Below are 17037 nucleotides of genomic sequence, written 5' to 3' on the forward strand. Positions count from 1 at the left end.
TCCCTCCCTAGTGCCACCCTCTGTCCCCGACCAGAGATAAAAGAGCACAACCAGTTACAGGCTATGCTGTGTATCCCCACGTCTGCGAGGCGGTGGTCCAAAAGATCATGATCGACCATGTCAAAGGCTGCTGACAAATCTAAAAGGATCAGCAGTCCTGACCCGCCTCGATCCAGTTGTCCACGGAGATCATCTGTTAGGGCAACCAGAGCCGTCTCCGTCCCAAAACCAGGACGGAAACCGGACTGAAATGGATCTAATGCCGATGTTTCCTCCAGAAACCTACCAAGCTGTTCAGCAACCGCTCTCTCAATTACCTTAACCAGGTATGGAAGATTTGAAACTGGGAGGTAATTGGATAGGTCTAAGGGATCTAATGAAGTTTTCTTTAAGAGTGGACACACCACTGCTTCCTTCAGTTCCCCTAGGAAAGTCCCCGTGTCAAGGGACAAATTGATAATTTCAACCAGGGGGTCCGCGCAACATCTGGACACTCCCTAATCAGCCAAGACGGGCACGGATCAAGGAGGCAGGTGGTGGGCTTGCCTTAATTAAAAAATTAAGTGTTTTAAATTTGTTGCTAGCCGCCCGGAGCCCGGTTTTCTGAACCGGGAAGGGCAGGGTATAAATAAAAATATTATTATTATTACTATTATTACTATTATTATTATCATTATTTAAAGTTCCTAGACCTCATGAGCACACTGACCTTGATCGATGCCGTTGATGTAAAAGTGAAGAGCATTGTTGGACTTCCTGGTCAAGCCGATGTGGTCTCCTTCCTGCAGAAGCAGAGAGGTGATAGAGGGTGGATTTCTGGGGAGAGTGGAAAGGGGTCAATGTCCCCACAAGGACCGGGGACAGGGCCACACTAAGCTCACCTGCAGCTCATCCAGGCTGAACTCGCAGTACTCTCGCCGCGTCCCCTTCCCATTGGTCAGGATGCCACAGCCGCTCATCATGATGGTTCCTGGGTGGGGATGACAAGGGGAGGACTCAGGAGCCTGATTGGCTGCCGATGGAGCCGGGTACCAACTTATCCCCTCAGGAGACAAATGCAGGTCCTTGGTCCTTCGGCAGCAAGATTACCTGTATACCTGAAGGAGCGTCTCCACCCCCATTGTTCTGCCTGGACGCTGAGGTCCAGCTCCGAGGGCCTTCTGGCGGATCCCTCATTGCAAGAAGCCAAGTTACAGGGAACCAGGCAGAGGGCCTTCTCGGTGGTGGCGCCCGCCCTGTGAAAGGCCCTCCCTTCAGATGTCAAGGAAATAAGCAGCTATCTTTTCTTTAAAAGACATCTGAAGGCAGCCCTGTTTAAGGAAGTTTTTAATATTTAATGCTGTATTGTTTTTAACACTTGATTGGAAGCCACCCAGAGTGGCTGGGGAAACTCAGCCAGATGGGCGGGGTATAAATAAATTATTATTATTATTATTATTATTATTATTATTATTATTATTATTATTACTACTACTACTACTACTACTACTAGCAGTGATGAGATTGGCTACCACATCAGATTCAAGGTATATAAAGACCTTTAGCAACCTGGGACCAGTTTACCTGTGAAATCATCACTGCCCCATCTATGCCCACTTGACTGCTTTGATCTGTGGGTGCCACATCAATGCCTGCTTCAAAACCATCATAATCATAATAATATTTTCATTATTTATATGCCACCCACCTGACTGGGCTGCCCCCAGCCACTCTGGGCAGCTGCCAACAAAGTATTAAAGACACAACAAAACATCAAACATTTTTAAAAAAACCTTCCCTATACAGGGCTGCCTTCATTTGTCTTTTGAAAGACACCAGTCTCCTAGTGAGGACGCGTCTACACTGCGGAACTCACTGCCTATTGATACTCTTCTAAAGGGTAAAGGGGACCCCTGGCCATTAGGTCCAGTCGTGGCCGACTCTGGGGTTGCGGCGCTCATCTCGCTTTACTGGCCGAGGGAGCCGGCGTCCAGCTTCCGGGTCATGTGGCCAGCATGACTAAGCCGCTTCTGGCGAAACCAGAGCAGCACACAGAAACGCCATTTACCTTCCCGCTGGAGCGGTACCTATTTATCTACTTGCACTTTGACGTGCTTTTGAACTGCTAGGTGGGCAGGAGCAGGGACTGAGAAATGGGAGCTCACCCCATCGCGGGGATTTGAACCGCCGACCTTCTGATCGGCAAGTCCTAGGCTTCTAGGCAGCTGATAAAAACATTTTTGTTTAGACAAGCCTACCCAGTTATCTAGAAGGCTGTGTGCTTTAATCTGATTTCGAATCAGATTAATTTGCTGATTTTGAATTTCTGGAATGTTTCGAGTCGTGAAAACAACTATTTTTTTACCAACAATTTTACCGTTTTTCTTACAAGCAAGTGGCGTCCAAACCTTATGGAGTTGCTAAAAATAAACAACCTCTCCATGCTGCAGTAGTGCTACAGAGGCCTTCTTAAAAAACAGCCAGTTCCTCTCCTGCCCTTCCTCTCCCACAAACCCCGAGAGAATGAGCGAGGGGGGTTACCTGAACGCAGGTTGGTCATGGTGGCTGGGTACTCCAGGTTGTTGGGATTGTGGGTAGTGACCCCGATTTCAATGGATCCCGACCACTTGTCCACCAGCTTGTCGATTCGGATCTGGAAGAAGCAGCAGAGCCGTCAGCCATTTTACACGCCCAGGGACCTGGTCCTCTTCCCCATCCCTGGCCCGTCTCACCCTGGGACCTGTACCTCTCTTGATGCCTTCTGTCCATCTCCTCCCCACTTCCGGCACCCAAATCAGCCTCCCCCTGAACTGCGTCCTTCCAGCTGTTTCGGACTACAGCTCCCATCAGACTCCTGCCCCCGGACAGCATGCAGTTCGACAGCTGCGGTCCAACCAAATAGTATGGGAAACAGCCCTACTAGAAAAATTAACTAATAAACTGAAACTGACACGGGGACAAACAGAAGAAGACGCCTTCACCCCGGTATGGCTCCCCTTCATCACATACACAACCCAACAGGACAATGACAATAATCCACCAACAGCATACAAATCAATATGGCTAACCTGATCCAAAACACACACACACCCCACTCACACACGAAAACAAAGATCACCACAGCCAATCACAAGCAAACAATCACACCCTAGGCCAACCCCAACCTCTCTCACCACCAAAGGAACACAAGTGAACAACACAAGCAACGCTGACACCAAACTCTACATACATTAAACATAATAGAAACACCGCCACCCGACCCCACCCCCATCCATCTTCCCTCTCTCCACCCCCCCTTTCTTTTTTCTTTCTTTTTTCTTCTCCCCCTAATGCCTCAACAAATGAAACGGATTTGTAAAAATGTTACATGGAAGAAGAAGAAAAAAATACGAGGCACTACACTTCTGTAAAACAAGAAAATCCTTAATAAAAAAAATATTAAAAAAAAAGGACAGCTGCGGTCCAAAACAGCTGGAGTGAATCAGGGTTGGGGAAGGCTTGCTAGACCACACTACTGGGTCTAGGTATGCTGGCATGGGGGCTGATGGGAGCTGGAGTCTAGCAACATTGAGAGGGGTGCAGAATCAGCTGCCACTGCTCTGGGACAACCAGGGAAGGAGGGAAGGCTCTTGATGATAGTGCAAAAGCGGGAAATCTGGACAGCCTAGAGAAGGTTTTTTTTCCTGGGCAAAAAGCTGCAATTGCCAGACGTTTCTCTTCTAAGTAACTACCAGCAGGCCTCGTTTTGGAATGGGGTTTGCATGTGCCTCTTCTGTGTCAAAAGGAACAAAACTCACAATGCAACTGCCAGCCTGGCATGTTCCTGTGTTGAGGAGATACTTCAATACAGTAGTACCTCAGGTTAAGTACTTAATTCATTCCGGAGGTCCGCTCTTAACCTGAAACTGTTCTTAACCTGAAGCACCACTTTAGCTAATGGGGCCTCCCGCTGCTGCCATGCTGCCGCCGCACGATTTCTATTCTCATCCTGAAGCAAGGTTCGTAACCCGAGGTAATATTTCTGGTCCAGTCAAAGGCGCTCATCTCGCTTTCAGGCCGAGGGAGCCAGCGTTTGTCCGCAGACAGCTTTCTGGGTCATGTTGCCAGAAGTACTTAGCTGCTTCTGGCGCAATGAACCACCATGACGGAAACCAGAGCACACAGAAACGCCGTTTACCTTCCTATTTATCTATTTGCACTGGCGTGCTTTCGAACTGCTAGATTGGCAGGAACTGGGACCGAGCAACGGGAGCTCGCCCCGTCGCGGGGATTCAAACCGCCAACCTTCTGATCGACAAGCCCAAGAGGCTCCATGGTTTAGATCACAGCGCAACCCCCGTCCCTATTTATCAGCTAGTAATGCACCCCAACCCGCCAACAGTATTTTACTTTTCATAAATGGAAGAAAATAGGATAGCCTGGAGAAGACTGACAGGGGATATGATAGGTAAAGGTAAAGGGGACCCCTGACCATTAGGTCCAGTCTTGGCCGACTCTGGGGTTGCGAAACTCATCTCACTTTATTGGCCAAGGGAGCCGGCGTACAGCTTCCGGGTCATGTGGCCAGCAGGACTAAGCCGCTTCTGGCGAACCAGAGCAGCGCACGGAAACGCCGTTTACCTTTCCGCCGGAGTGGTACCTATTTATCTACTTGCACTTTGATGTGCTTTTGAACTGCTAGGTTGGCAGGAGCAGGGACCGAGCAACGGGAGCTCACCCCGTCACGGGGATTCGAACCGCCAACCTTCTGATCGGCAAGTCCTAGGCTCTGTGGTTTAACCCACAGCACCACCCGCGTCCCAGGGGATATGATAGCCGTCTTCAAATATCTGAAGGGCCGTCACATGGAAGACGGAGCAAGCTTGTTTCCCAGACCAATGAATCCAAATGACAAGAAAGGAGAGTGCAACTAAACTTCAAGAAGTCTCCTCTCCAGGGCTTTATTTCTGAGCAATCGAAGACTGCGCCTCCATGCAGCCAACCTCTCCTCCGCCCATTTCACCCCTCTTCTGGTTCTGGGAGACATGGGAGAAAGGGAGCTGGTCGCAGCAGTAGGGAGAGACACTCTTCACCAGCCTGACTCACTTCTGCCCCTTGATCTCCCCCTCCTCTCCTGCTCCAGTTTCCGCCTCCGATTCTGGACTTCTCAATTCTCCCCTTCTCACCTCAAACATCTCATTGTCCCGCAGCGGACGGTTGGTCATGACGACGCCGTTGTTGAACTCGTCCAGCGGGCGCCTCCGCTCGGCCGTCTTGTTGTTGTTGCTGAGCTTGATGAGGGTGCCGCACTTTTCGTGGAAGAGGAGGGCGTCGTTCGAGGTCATAGGGGGGGCTCCGCAGGAGGCAGAGTCCGAGGGGGGGCTGCCCAGGCTGACGTTCAGCAGGCTGCCGTTGTAGGCCGAGAGGATGGCGTTGCTCACGACCTCCGACAGCTCCATGCTGGAGAACCCTGCAGGCCGGAAGAAGAAGAGTTTGGGTTTGATATCCCGCTTTATCACTACCCGAAGGAGTATCAAAGCGGCTAACATTCTCCTTTCCCTTCCTCCCCCTGTGAGGTGAGTGGGGCTGAGAGACTTCAGAGAAGTGTGACTGGCCCAAGGTCACCCGGCAGCTGCATGTGGAGGAGCAGAGACGCGAACCCGGTTCACCAGATTATGAATCTACCGCTCTTAACCACTACACCGCACTGGCGCCGGAGGAGGAAAGCGTTGTTAAGAAGGGGACAAGACCCTCCTTGGTAGGGTCCAAAATACCTCCCAAGGTCTCCTGTCCCAGAATGCTCAGCACATCTACTGGGAGAAAAAGGACCCTGGAATTGCTAAGATCAGCCCGCGGGAAGGTAGTAGGTATTTTTTCATACACAGAGGAAAGGCCACCAAACACTGGGCAGTATCAAACGCCCTTTCTACACCGGGGGTCCTCAACGCACGCCCAATTACAGGGCCTCGTTTCATTCTCAATGTCACTGGGGCAATGAACATAAGGAAAGCTGAATCAGGCCAACAACCCATCCTTTATCTATTATTTTCTTTTATTTATAGGCATCTCCCCACTTATAGATAAAGTTAAAGGTATCCCTGACCATAACAACAACAATTATTATTATTATTATTATTATTATTATTATTATTAATTATTATTTATACCCCGCCCATCTGGCTGAGTTTCCCCAGCCACTCTGGGCAGCTTCCAATAGAACACTAAAATACAATAACCTATTAAACTTTAAAAGCTTAGGTCCAGTCGTGGCCGACTCTGGGGTTGCGGCGCTCATCTCGCTTTATAGGCCGAGGGAGCCGGCGTACAGCTTCCGGGTCATGTGGCCAGCAGGACTAAGCCCCTTCTGGCGAACCAGAGCAGTGCACAGAAATGCCGTTTACCTGTTTATCTACTTGCACTTGACGTGCCTTCGAACCGCTACGTGGGCACTGAGAACTTACGTGCAGTCAAATTGTGTGCGACCGCGTATATGCACAGCGTCAACAAATAAATCGATTTAAACTGCGAAAATAGTACCAGAAGAGCAGGGAAATGGCTAGCAATCCTATGAGCCTTTGCACTAAGCGTTTGGGCCTTTTCAAGGGGTTCCAGATGTTTAGAGGGCATTTACAGGCTTCTTAGGAGAAGCACACACCCCTATGCCATTTTAGGTAGACACCCGGTACCCGGGAACATAACCCCTGCGGAAGGGGAGAGGTGCCTGTATTAAATGTGTTGTATACCGCCCTTCTAGGGACGCGGGTGGCGCTGTGGGTAAAAGCCTCAGCGCCTAGGGCTTGCCGATCGAAAGGTCGGCGGTTCGAATCCCCGCGGCGGGGTGCGCTCCCGCTGCTCGGTCCCAGCGCCTGCCAACCTAGCAGTTCGAAAGCACCCCCGGGTGCAAGTAGATAAATAGGGACCGCTTACCAGCGGGAAGGTAAACGGCGTTTCCGTGTGCTGCGCTGGCTTGCCAGATGCAGCTTTGTCACGCTGGCCACGTGACCCGGAAGTGTCTGCGGACAGCGCTGGCCCCCGGCCTCTTAAGTGAGATGGGCGCACAACCCCAGAGTCTGTCAAGACTGGCCCGTACGGGCAGGGGTACCTTTACCTTATACCGCCCTTCAGCTGTAGATCTCAGAGCAGTTCCTCAAAGTCCAGCATCCTGATCTCACAGTGGCCACCCAGACACCCCCATGGGAAACCCACAAGCAGGACCTGAGTGCGAGTCTCTCCCCCCTTGTGATTCACAGCAACTGGAACCCAGAGATAAGCTGCCTTCCAAACTGGAGGCAGAGCAGAGTCATCACGGCTAGTAGCCATGGGCAGCATTAATTTGTCTACGGCTATTAGCCATCAATATAGGGACGTGGGTGGCGCTGTGGGTTAAACCACAGAGCCTAGGACCTGCTGGTCAGAAGGTCGGCGGTTCGAATCCCTGCGATGGAGTGAGCTCCCGTTCCTCGGTCCCTGCTCCTGCCAACCTAGCAGTTCAAAAGCACGTCAAAGTGCAAGTAGATAAATAGGTACCACTCCGGCAGGAAGGTAAATGGCGTTTCTGTGTGCTGCTCTGGTTTGCCAGAAGCGGCTGAGTCCTGCTGGCCACATGATCCAGAAACTACACTGGGTCCCTCAGCCAATAAAGCGAGATGAGTGCCGCAACCCCAGAGTCGGCCACGACTGGACCTAATGGTCAGGGGTCCCTTTACCTTTACCTTTATTAGCCATCAATAGCCCTCTCCTTCTCTGTGACTTTGCCTCATCTTCTTTCAAAGCCGCCCACGTTCGTGGCTGCCACTACCTCTTGTGACAGCGAGTTCCACAGTTTGCTGTGTGAAGCATCTATTCCTTTAGGCCCTCCCAAATCTCCAGGCATGCTGCTGCAGTGGGTGGCCCCCAATGTGATGGCCTGGGACTCAGGCTCAGACTTGGAGCCAGAGAAGTCTCAGTCCGCACCGGATCCTTTGCCCCAAGCAGCATCTGAACCTAGTCTGGGGCCTGATCCTGAAGAGCCCCAGTCTGCACAGGTTCCCCTGCAACAAGCACCAGCTGGGCCGAGTCAGGGGCCTGAGCCTGCCCTGGCTCCAGATGCGGGGATGACCTCGTTGCCTCCAGCTGGGCCATCACTTACAGCTGCTCCACTACCGGTTGGGTCAGGGGAGGCTGAGGCGGCCTCTGGGTCTAGTAACCCACCGACGTCTCCCGAGCTGCAGAGACTGAGGTCTGAGAGAAGGAGAGACCTGAGTACTTGCAGGAGGAGTGCTCACCTTCGGGCGAGACAGGGAGGTGAGTCGCCAGGGGATCAGGACCGGCCATTACCCTGACAGAGATAAAAGGCGGCTGGACTCTGCCCCAGGTTGCGGGAGCAATGTTGCTGTTTGCCAGAACCTGCCTGTGATCCTGTACCTTTCCTTGACTGGTTTCCTGCCTCGTGTTCTGCTTTGGCCCTGCTGGACTGACTCCTCGTGAAACCCTTGGATTCGGGACCGCGTTACTTGGGTTACCCCCGGGCCCAGGACACCCAAGTCCTCCCGAGTGGAAAGGAAATGCTTACCGTTCTCCGACTCCAGGCTGTTGGGAAATTTATCCGGCCGGTTCTGGTTGCAAGGCAGGTCCAAAGCTGCAAAATTAGGGGGAAAGGAGGTGAGGGATTCGACTCATCACCAGCTGCAATGCCCTCTAACTGCAGTGCACAGATCCCTCCGGCACTATCAGGACCTGACATAGCTGTCAACTTTCAGATTTGAAAATAAGGGATCAGCTGCCTCGAAAATAAGGGATCAGCAGTCTCACCTGTCCCGGGGACAGTCTATGGGATATCTAACAATCCAGGGTAGCAGAAGGAAGCAGCAGGAAATGGCGCTGGATTAAGGGAATTTCCCGCAAAAAAAGGGAAGGTTGACAGCTATGTATCAGGACAACAGCAACAGATTGACTCCCATGATTCAGATCACGGCACATCTTTCTGCTGAAAGCAGAGACAGTGGCTACAGCTCCAGGTGGTTCATAGAGCACAACCGAGAGCCCTGCCGAATCAGGCCAGCGGCCCACCTAAGTCCAGCATCCTGTTCTCACAGCAGCCACGCCGATGGCCCTATCGAAACCCTCAAACAGGATTCGAACACAAGATCCACACTCTCCCCTCCTGAGGTTTCCATCAGCTGGTACCCAGACTCATTGCTGCCTCTAAGCATAGCTCAATTGGCAAGTAGCCATTGCTAACCTAATCCCCCATGAATTTGCCTAATGCAATGCTAATCTAATATTAATCCCATATTACAGGCACTGGGCTGAGTCGCCTTCGCTTCTCATCTTGTCTCACCCTCAAGCAAGCAAGCCCAGCCACCAGGGAAAACAACACAAAGCGAATCCCCAGACCGAACCGACTGCGCAGCAACGTCTCAGCAAATTCCTCCCAAATCATCGAATTGTAGAGTCGGAAGGGACCCCAAGAGCCAGTTTTGATAGTTAGCCTTGGTGAAGACTTGACGTTTTCATCCCCCCAAAAGTTTTTGATTTGAGTTTCCATTGAAATGAGACAGCGTTTTAATGTTGTATTTTAATCTTTGTTTTTAAGTTGTATCTCAGTCAATTTGTTTTTATATCGGGTGTTAGCCGCCCTGAGCCTGATCTTGGCTGGGGAGGGCGGGGTATAAATAAAAATTACAGCTGACCGAGAGTCCAGAGGTAGCATTGTTATCGATATACGATGGGGCGGAAAGTTCCCAGGCTACAAAGGACTTGCTCACAAATTTATTGATGGCTGCACAAGTTGTTATAGCTAGGAAGCGGAAGGGCCAAGGGCAATATAAAATGGAAGAATGGTATAAAGAGGTGTGGGGTACAGCTATTAATTATAAATTAACATGCGCTGTTAAGATAAAATGGGGAATACACAGAATAAATGATTTTGAGGATATACAGAGGTTGTTTTTAGAATTTGTAGTGTCAAAAAGGAAAGGAGTCAAACCATCGCAAGAGGTGTTGAGATTCTGGGAGGCTGGATAGTTACAATGGAATGGTCTCTGGGGTGGGGTGCACATTTTCATTCTTATTTATTTATGATTATTTCTTTGTCAAAATAAAAAATGAAATTAGAAAATAGAAACGGGGGAAAGAAATGAATCATAGAATTGGAAGGCGCCCCAAGGATCCTCTAGTCCAGGCAGGTCCAACAGGCAGATCGTGATCTACTGGTAGATCACTGGACGCCTGTGATAGATCACTGGTAGATCACTGGCTCCCCCAGAGAAGCTCAGCAACTTTGGCTCCCCTAAAAAAAGCTCTACATCTTTGCCCTGAAGCCCCCAAAACAGGGCTTTCCTTCCTACGGGACCGCCTCTCCTGTTATGCCCCGCGGAGGACAACAATTTGGAGGTCCCAAGTCGCAAGGAGGTTAGATTGGTCTCAACTAGGGCCAGGGCCTTTTCAGTACTGGCCCCGACTTGGTGGAACGCTCTGTCCCAAGAGACTAGGGCCCCGCGGAACTTGACATCTTTCCTCAGGGCCTGCAAGACGGAGCTGTTCCGCCTGGCCTTTGGTTTGGACTCACTCTGACTCTTATGTTTCCCTCCCCTTATGGTTTTGATCTATTGGCTATTTTTAAAATGAGGCTCCATTTTAAATTGTATTTTAATGTGTATTTTAAATTAGTTTTTTTACCCCCCATTATGTTTTTTGGGGGTAATTTTACCGGTGTTAGCAGCCCTGAGCCCAGCTTTGGCCGGGGAGGGCAGGGTATAAATAAAAAAATATTATTATTACTACTAAAAAAAAAAGCTCAACTTTGACCCGAACCCCCCAAAAAACATGGATGGTTTTCCTTCCTAAAAATAGCTTAACAACTCAGATCACTGCCAGTTTTTTCTAGTCCAGCCCCCTGCTATGCAGGAATAGGCGGCTGTCCCTTACGGGGATCGAACCTGCAACCTTGGCGTTATCAGCACCCCGGCCTCTAACCAACTGAGCCACCCAGCAGCCATTGGCCAAGCGCCCCCCTGCCCGAGATGCCTTGCAGGTGAGCCGTTCCCCCGTACCTTCATCGTGCGCGACGGCCTCATCCGCCTCCTCGGGGCTGCTGGGCACCACCGTGATCTGGGTGCACTTGCCGTACAGGTCCACCACGGCCCAGACGTGAAGGGGGATGCCGGTGGCGGCCACGCCGCAGTCCTGCCCGTTGACCCAGAGGCGCAGCTCCCCGTTGGCTGTGCGCTGGATCCCCACGCGGTCGCCCTCGCCCAGCTGGTCCAGGTCCTGCCCATACTCCTCCAGAATAGAGCGCCCGTCCCGCAGCACCGAGCAGCCCGAAATGATCCAGGAGCCGCCCTTGAGGCCCGTGGCGCTGCTGGGGAAGTCGAGGTGGTTCGGGTCCAAGGCCGTCACGCCAATCTCGATGGAGCCGCTCCAGGAATTAACCTGCGGGAGGCAGAGAGCCGTGTTAGGAACTCATAGATATGTAAGCTAGGGGGCAGTAAAGGTAAAGGGACCCCTGACCATTAGGTCCAGTTGTGACCGACTCTGGGGTTGCGGTGCTCATCTCGCTTTATTGGCCGAGGGAGCTGGCATATAGCTTCCGGGTCATGTGGCCAGCAGGACTAAGCCGCTTCTGGCGAACCAGAGCAGTGCACGGAAACGCCGTTTACCTTCCCGCTGGCATGGTACCTATTTATCTAATTGCACTTTGAGACACTTTCGAACTGCTAAGTTGGCAGGAGCAGGGACTGAGCAACGGGAGCTCAGCCCGTCGCGGGGATTCGAACCACCAACCTTCTGATCGGCAAGTCCTAGGCTCTGTGGTTTAACCCACAGCACCACCCACATCAGCGGCCCCTTAAACCTGGGTCGCGGTCGCCACAACGTAACAGCTGTTTGCCAGGGGGTTGGACTGGATGACCTTTGGGGATCGAAACCGATCGATTCTACTACATTGCTTGACTGTAAAGGTAAAGGGACCCCTGACCATTAGGTCCAGTCGTGACCGACTCTGGGGTTGCGGCGCTCATCTCGCTTTACTGGCCGAGGGAGCCGGCGTACAGCTTCCGGGTCATGTGGCCAGCAGGACTAAGCCGCTTCTGGCGAACCAGAGCAGCGCACGGAAACGCCGTTTACCTTCCTGCCGAAGCGGTACCTATTTATCTACTTGCACTTTGAGGTGCTTTCGAACTGCTAGTTCTTAAAACAGGACCCCTGGATGGTTAAGTCCAGTCAAAGGCGATTATGGGGTTGCGGCGCTCATCTCGCTTTCAGGCCAAGGGAGCCGGCGTTTGTCCGCAGACAGCTTCCCAGGTCATGTGGCCAGCATGACTAAACCGCTACCTGCGCAAATGTGATGGAAACCGGAGAGCATGGAAACGTCTTTTACCTTGCCGCCGGAGCAGTACCTATTTATCTACTTGCACTAGTGTGCTTTCAAACTGCTAGGTTGGCAGGAGCTGGGACCAAGAAACGGGAGCTCACCCCGTCGCGGGGATTCGATCTGCCAACCTTCCGATCAGCAAGCCCAAGAGGCTCGGAGGTTTAAATCACAGCGTCACCAGCGTCCCAGGTATGCAAGAAGGAGAAACACACACAGGGGAAATGGAAATAGTATTGACTATGGGCTAGGGCAGAGGTCTTTAAACGGTGGTTCGTGAGTTCTGTTTGGGTGGAACGGCTGCAGCAAACTCAAATACAGTGGATGCTCGGGTTGTGAATGTGATCCATGCGGGATGCACGTTCGCAACCTGCAGCGTTCGCAACCCGCAGCAGCGCGTTTGTGCATGTGCGGGTTGCGATTCAGCGCTTCTGCACAAAGCGTGACTTAGCACTTCTGCGCATGCATGACTGCCAATACTCGGAAGTAACCCATTCGGGTACTTCCAGGTTTTGGCGTTCCGCACCCCGAAAAACGCAACCTGAAGCATCTGTAACCCGAGGTATGACTGTATCTCTGCACTTAGCCCTACACGTTCATTGATGTGACAAGAGAGGACTAAGATGACCAGCAAGGGGTCTGTGATTCGCACAGCAACGCGGGTGCACAAGACATGCGCCTTTTACTGCGTACGAGTCAGCTGGCTCAAAGCGAGACGTCGGTTGCCAACCCGGTGCCCGGAAATCTCCGCGCAGCTGCAATTGGACAGATGTCAGTAGCAAACCACCTGGGGAATTTCAAACACTGGCAGAAAGGAGGAGGAGGAGATGAACGCAGAGTCACCCCACAATAGGAGATCCCACTTTTGCTTACAAGAGGGGCAGTAGCCAAGATGTCAGCCTCCCGCTGCTTTAGACTACAACTCCCATCATTCTTGACCACTGCCTGTGCTGGCTGCGGCTGCTAGAGCCGTAGTATGGCGCAATGGGTCAGTGCGTCTGGCTGTTAACCAGAAGGTTAGTGGCTCGAGCCCACCTAGGGGTGCCTGCAGGCAGGGTTCCTGAATTGCAGCAGGTTGGACTAGATGACCCTCGTGGTTCCCTCCCTCCATTACTTATTTTTATTTTATGTACGTACAACCCAACCTTCCCTGACAGCAGGTTGCAGAAATATGTCACTGTATTGAAACAAACACAGATTCTAATCAAAGGACCATACAAAATCATGGTACTCAACGGGTACAGCCCTTTCTCAAAGGAATAGCACTCTTAACGTGCACAGGGGTACTTCCTGAGCTGACAAGCTCAAGTCAACAGAGCCTGGAGTTAAGGCCTCTAAGGAGAAACAGCTCTCAAGTGGGATGCACAAATAAACTTTAAAAAGTGAGCCATTTCCCCCCTCCACCATATTAATTTTTTCTTTTTAAAAACCCCACCCTCTCCCCAGCTCTCCTGAGTTACCTAGGAGAATTCTAATTTAGGAAGGAGAGAAGGAAAATGTTTAAAAATTGGGTATTGGGCCAGAATTAGCACCGTCTCTTTCTCTGCTCAGGAAATGATCATATCACAGCAGCTCTGGGTCAGACAGAAGGACGACGAGTCCAGGGTCCTGCTTCCCCAAAGAGAAGCCCATGTAGCACCTTGGAGGCAAACGCTCTCCTCGAGGCCAGAAAATAAAATTTAAGAAATTTCTTCCGGCTGCTCTGCCTTAGCTGAACCTGCCCACTTTCCCATCTGAGCTCATTCAAAACAAGCAATTGTGTTTGCTGATTTGCAGGCTACCCAGGATTCAAAGGGAAGAGCGGACAGACAGAAACATTTCAAAATTTGCAAGCGGACAGAGCGCACCATAGTGCTCCTCTGCAGACAGATAAGCCCTTTCCTAGGATACGCCAATCCATGCCGACACGTAAGATCAGAAGAGGCCTGGATCAGGCCAACAAACCACCTAGTCCAGCAGCCTGCTCTCACAGCGGCCAACCAGTGGCCACAAGTCTGAGCCCAAGAGCATTTTCTGCGCCCTCCCCCCTGCCCTGATTCCCAGTAGCTGGTATTCCAAGACATCCCATCTCTGACTGCGGAGGGAGAATACTAAACCACTGTGGTTAGATGGCACTGATAGGCTATTTCTCTAATTCATTTTTAAAGCCACTCTGGTGAATGAGTAACACGACCTCTTGTGGCAGTGAGTTCCATAGTTTAACAAAGCGCTGTGTGAAGGAGTACTTTTCTTTGTCTGCCCTGAACTGTTCAGCTTCCTGGTGTTATGAAAATGAGAAAACACTTTTCTCCACCTTCTGAACTTTTCCCAGCTCCACATTTTTTGAAGCGAGGCAATCAGAACTGTACACAGTATTCCATAGGTGGTTGCACCAGAGATTTGCAAAAGGGCATTATGATACATGTTGGATTTTAAATTTGCAGTCCCTTTGCTAAATGGAGACGGCATCTTCTCTTGTTTTCTTATGGCTCCAATTTGTCTACAGTACACAGACATTGGCACTCACAATCAACATTGGCTCTTAGAGAGAGGGATCATCCTCTCCATTCTCAGCCCTCACTGCTCTCGAACTCGGGACACGTGGCCCTTACTTCCCATAACCTGTTTCCCCACTCCCTCTCAGTCACCTCTTGCCCCAGATGTCATTATTCTCCCTTAGTGTAGCCCACCTCACAAGGTTGTTAGGACCAAACGCAGAGGGGTGAGGACCCTTGGAGCTCCCTTTCTGCTTCCTCCACACAGACCTCAACAAAATCCATCTCCAGATACCTCCTTTTACCTCTCATATATTCCACCCCGCTCATCTCTGCACCCCACAGGCTGATCTCCCAGCCCCACACACCCCAGTTGCCACCAAATCACCCTCCACACACCCTGATCTTCCTCCTTCATCTTACCCTGCATTTCCCCCGCTTATTCTGCCCTTCTTAAAACCCAACATGTCTCCCACTCACCCTGCTCCCCACTCCTACCGTTGCCCCACCTGCACGCCAGTTGCCCCTCCCTCCCTCCGGCACCTGGCACATTGGGGGGGAATAAATGTGAGCTTTCCGACATACAAACCCAGCTGAGCTCCCACCCCCCTCCCTGCCCAACCTTCTTGGCTCAGCTATTCTCCCATCCCACCACCCTCCACATACCCTGATCTTCAACCTTCACCTTACCCCCGTTATCTCCCCACTTACCCCTCACCCGGCCTCCATATACCCCCCTCTTCACTCTTCCTTCCCCCCAGTTACTCCAGTCACTCCCATCTCCTGATCTTCACCCTTCATCTTACCCCAGTTATTCCCTTACCCTCCACATACCCCACTCTTCTGACATCCCCCACCATCCACATCCCCCATCTTCAACCTTTCATCTTACCTGTTGCCCCAGTTATCCCCCCTCACTTACCCTCCACATACCCCACTCTTCACTCTTCTTACCCCCGTCAGCCACCCCTACCCTCTGCATGCCCTGATCTTCACCCTTCACCTTACCCATGTTACCCCCCCACAGCCTCCACGTACCCCTCTTCACACATTCCCCCCACATATGCTGATCTTCAACCTTTCGTCTTACCCCCCAGTTACCCCAGTTATCCCCCAACTTACCCTCCCCTTACCGCACTCTTCTTACCCCCCGTCACCCCACCCCCTAACCTTGCATGCCCTGATCTTCACCCTTCACCTTACCCCAGTTGCTCCCCACAGCCTCCACATACCCCACTCTTCACTCTTCTGACATCCCCCCACCCTCCACATATCCTGATCTTCAACCTTCCATCTTACCCCCATGTTACCCCAGTTATCCCCCCACTAACCCCACTCTTCCCTCTTCTTACCCCCCATCACCCCATCCCCTACCCTCCACATACCCTGATCTTCATCCTTTCATCTTACCCCCCAGTTACCCCCCTCACTTACCCTCCATGTCTCCCCCTCTTCTTACACCCCCACCCTCCACATACCCTGATCTTCAACCTTTCATTTTACCCCACAGTTACCCCAGTTATCCCCCCTCACTTACCCTCCACGTCCCCACTCTTCACACATCCCCCCACCCTCCACATACCCTGATCTTCAACCTTTCATTTTACCCCCCAGTTACCCCAGTTATCCCCCCTCACTTACCCTCCACGTACCCCACTCTTCACACATCCCCCCACCCTCCACATACCCTGATCTTCAACTTTCCATCTTACCCCCCAGTTACCCCCGTTACCCCACTCTTCCCTCTTCTTACCCCCAGTCCCCCATCGCCTACCCTCCACAGTTGCCCCAGTTACCCCCCCCACTTACCCTCCACGTCCCCCCCTCTTCTTCCCTCCCCCCCTCCGCCTACCCCCCGATCTCCCCCCCCTCACCTTCCTGTCGATGCGGACGGTGAAGACGGCGCCCGGGGCGAGGGGCTCCCTGCTGAGGACGAGCCCGTGGTTGAACTCCTGGCCGGGCTGCGAGCGGGCGGCGCTGCGCCCGCCCCGAGACACCGTCACCAGCCGCCCCGTGCGAGGGTGCAGCAGCGGCAGAGGCGCCGCCGAAGAGGCCCCCGCCCGCTCCCCGCCGCCCGGGCCCAGCATCCCGCCCCCCGGTGGACCAGGCCGCCCCCTCCGCCGCCGCCGCCTCCCCCCCACCCACGGCGGAGGCACCAGGGCGCACAGCCGCGCGCGACGGACGGCCGCGCTTTACGGCAGAAGGGCATGCCTCCGCCGGCCCGCTTGGCGGCAGGAGGGCGCTCCGACGCCCCGA

At 52.3% G+C, this 17037-nt stretch overlaps 2 protein-coding genes across 2 annotated transcripts in view; one reads left to right on the forward strand and one right to left on the reverse strand.

Moving 5' to 3' along the window:
• NEURL4 (neuralized E3 ubiquitin protein ligase 4) overlaps positions 1–16868 on the reverse strand; it is a 69091-nt gene extending 52223 nt beyond the window's left edge. Inside the window, exons 1-7 of the mRNA XM_053362187.1 lie at positions 16656–16868; positions 10992–11370; positions 8510–8575; positions 5145–5428; positions 2521–2632; positions 882–970; positions 710–782 (exon numbers count right to left, since the gene is read on the reverse strand). Coding sequence (XP_053218162.1) covers positions 710–782; positions 882–970; positions 2521–2632; positions 5145–5428; positions 8510–8575; positions 10992–11370; positions 16656–16868 — 1216 coding nt within the window. The remainder of the gene's footprint in view (positions 1–709; positions 783–881; positions 971–2520; positions 2633–5144; positions 5429–8509; positions 8576–10991; positions 11371–16655) is intronic.
• GABARAP (GABA type A receptor-associated protein) overlaps positions 1–17037 on the forward strand; it is a 107853-nt gene that overhangs the window by 10934 nt on the left and 79882 nt on the right. The gene's annotated exons all lie outside the window — the stretch shown is intronic.

This window comes from Podarcis raffonei, chromosome 13 (assembly GCF_027172205.1).
Source record: "Podarcis raffonei isolate rPodRaf1 chromosome 13, rPodRaf1.pri, whole genome shotgun sequence".
Taxonomy (NCBI): domain Eukaryota; kingdom Metazoa; phylum Chordata; class Lepidosauria; order Squamata; family Lacertidae; genus Podarcis; species Podarcis raffonei.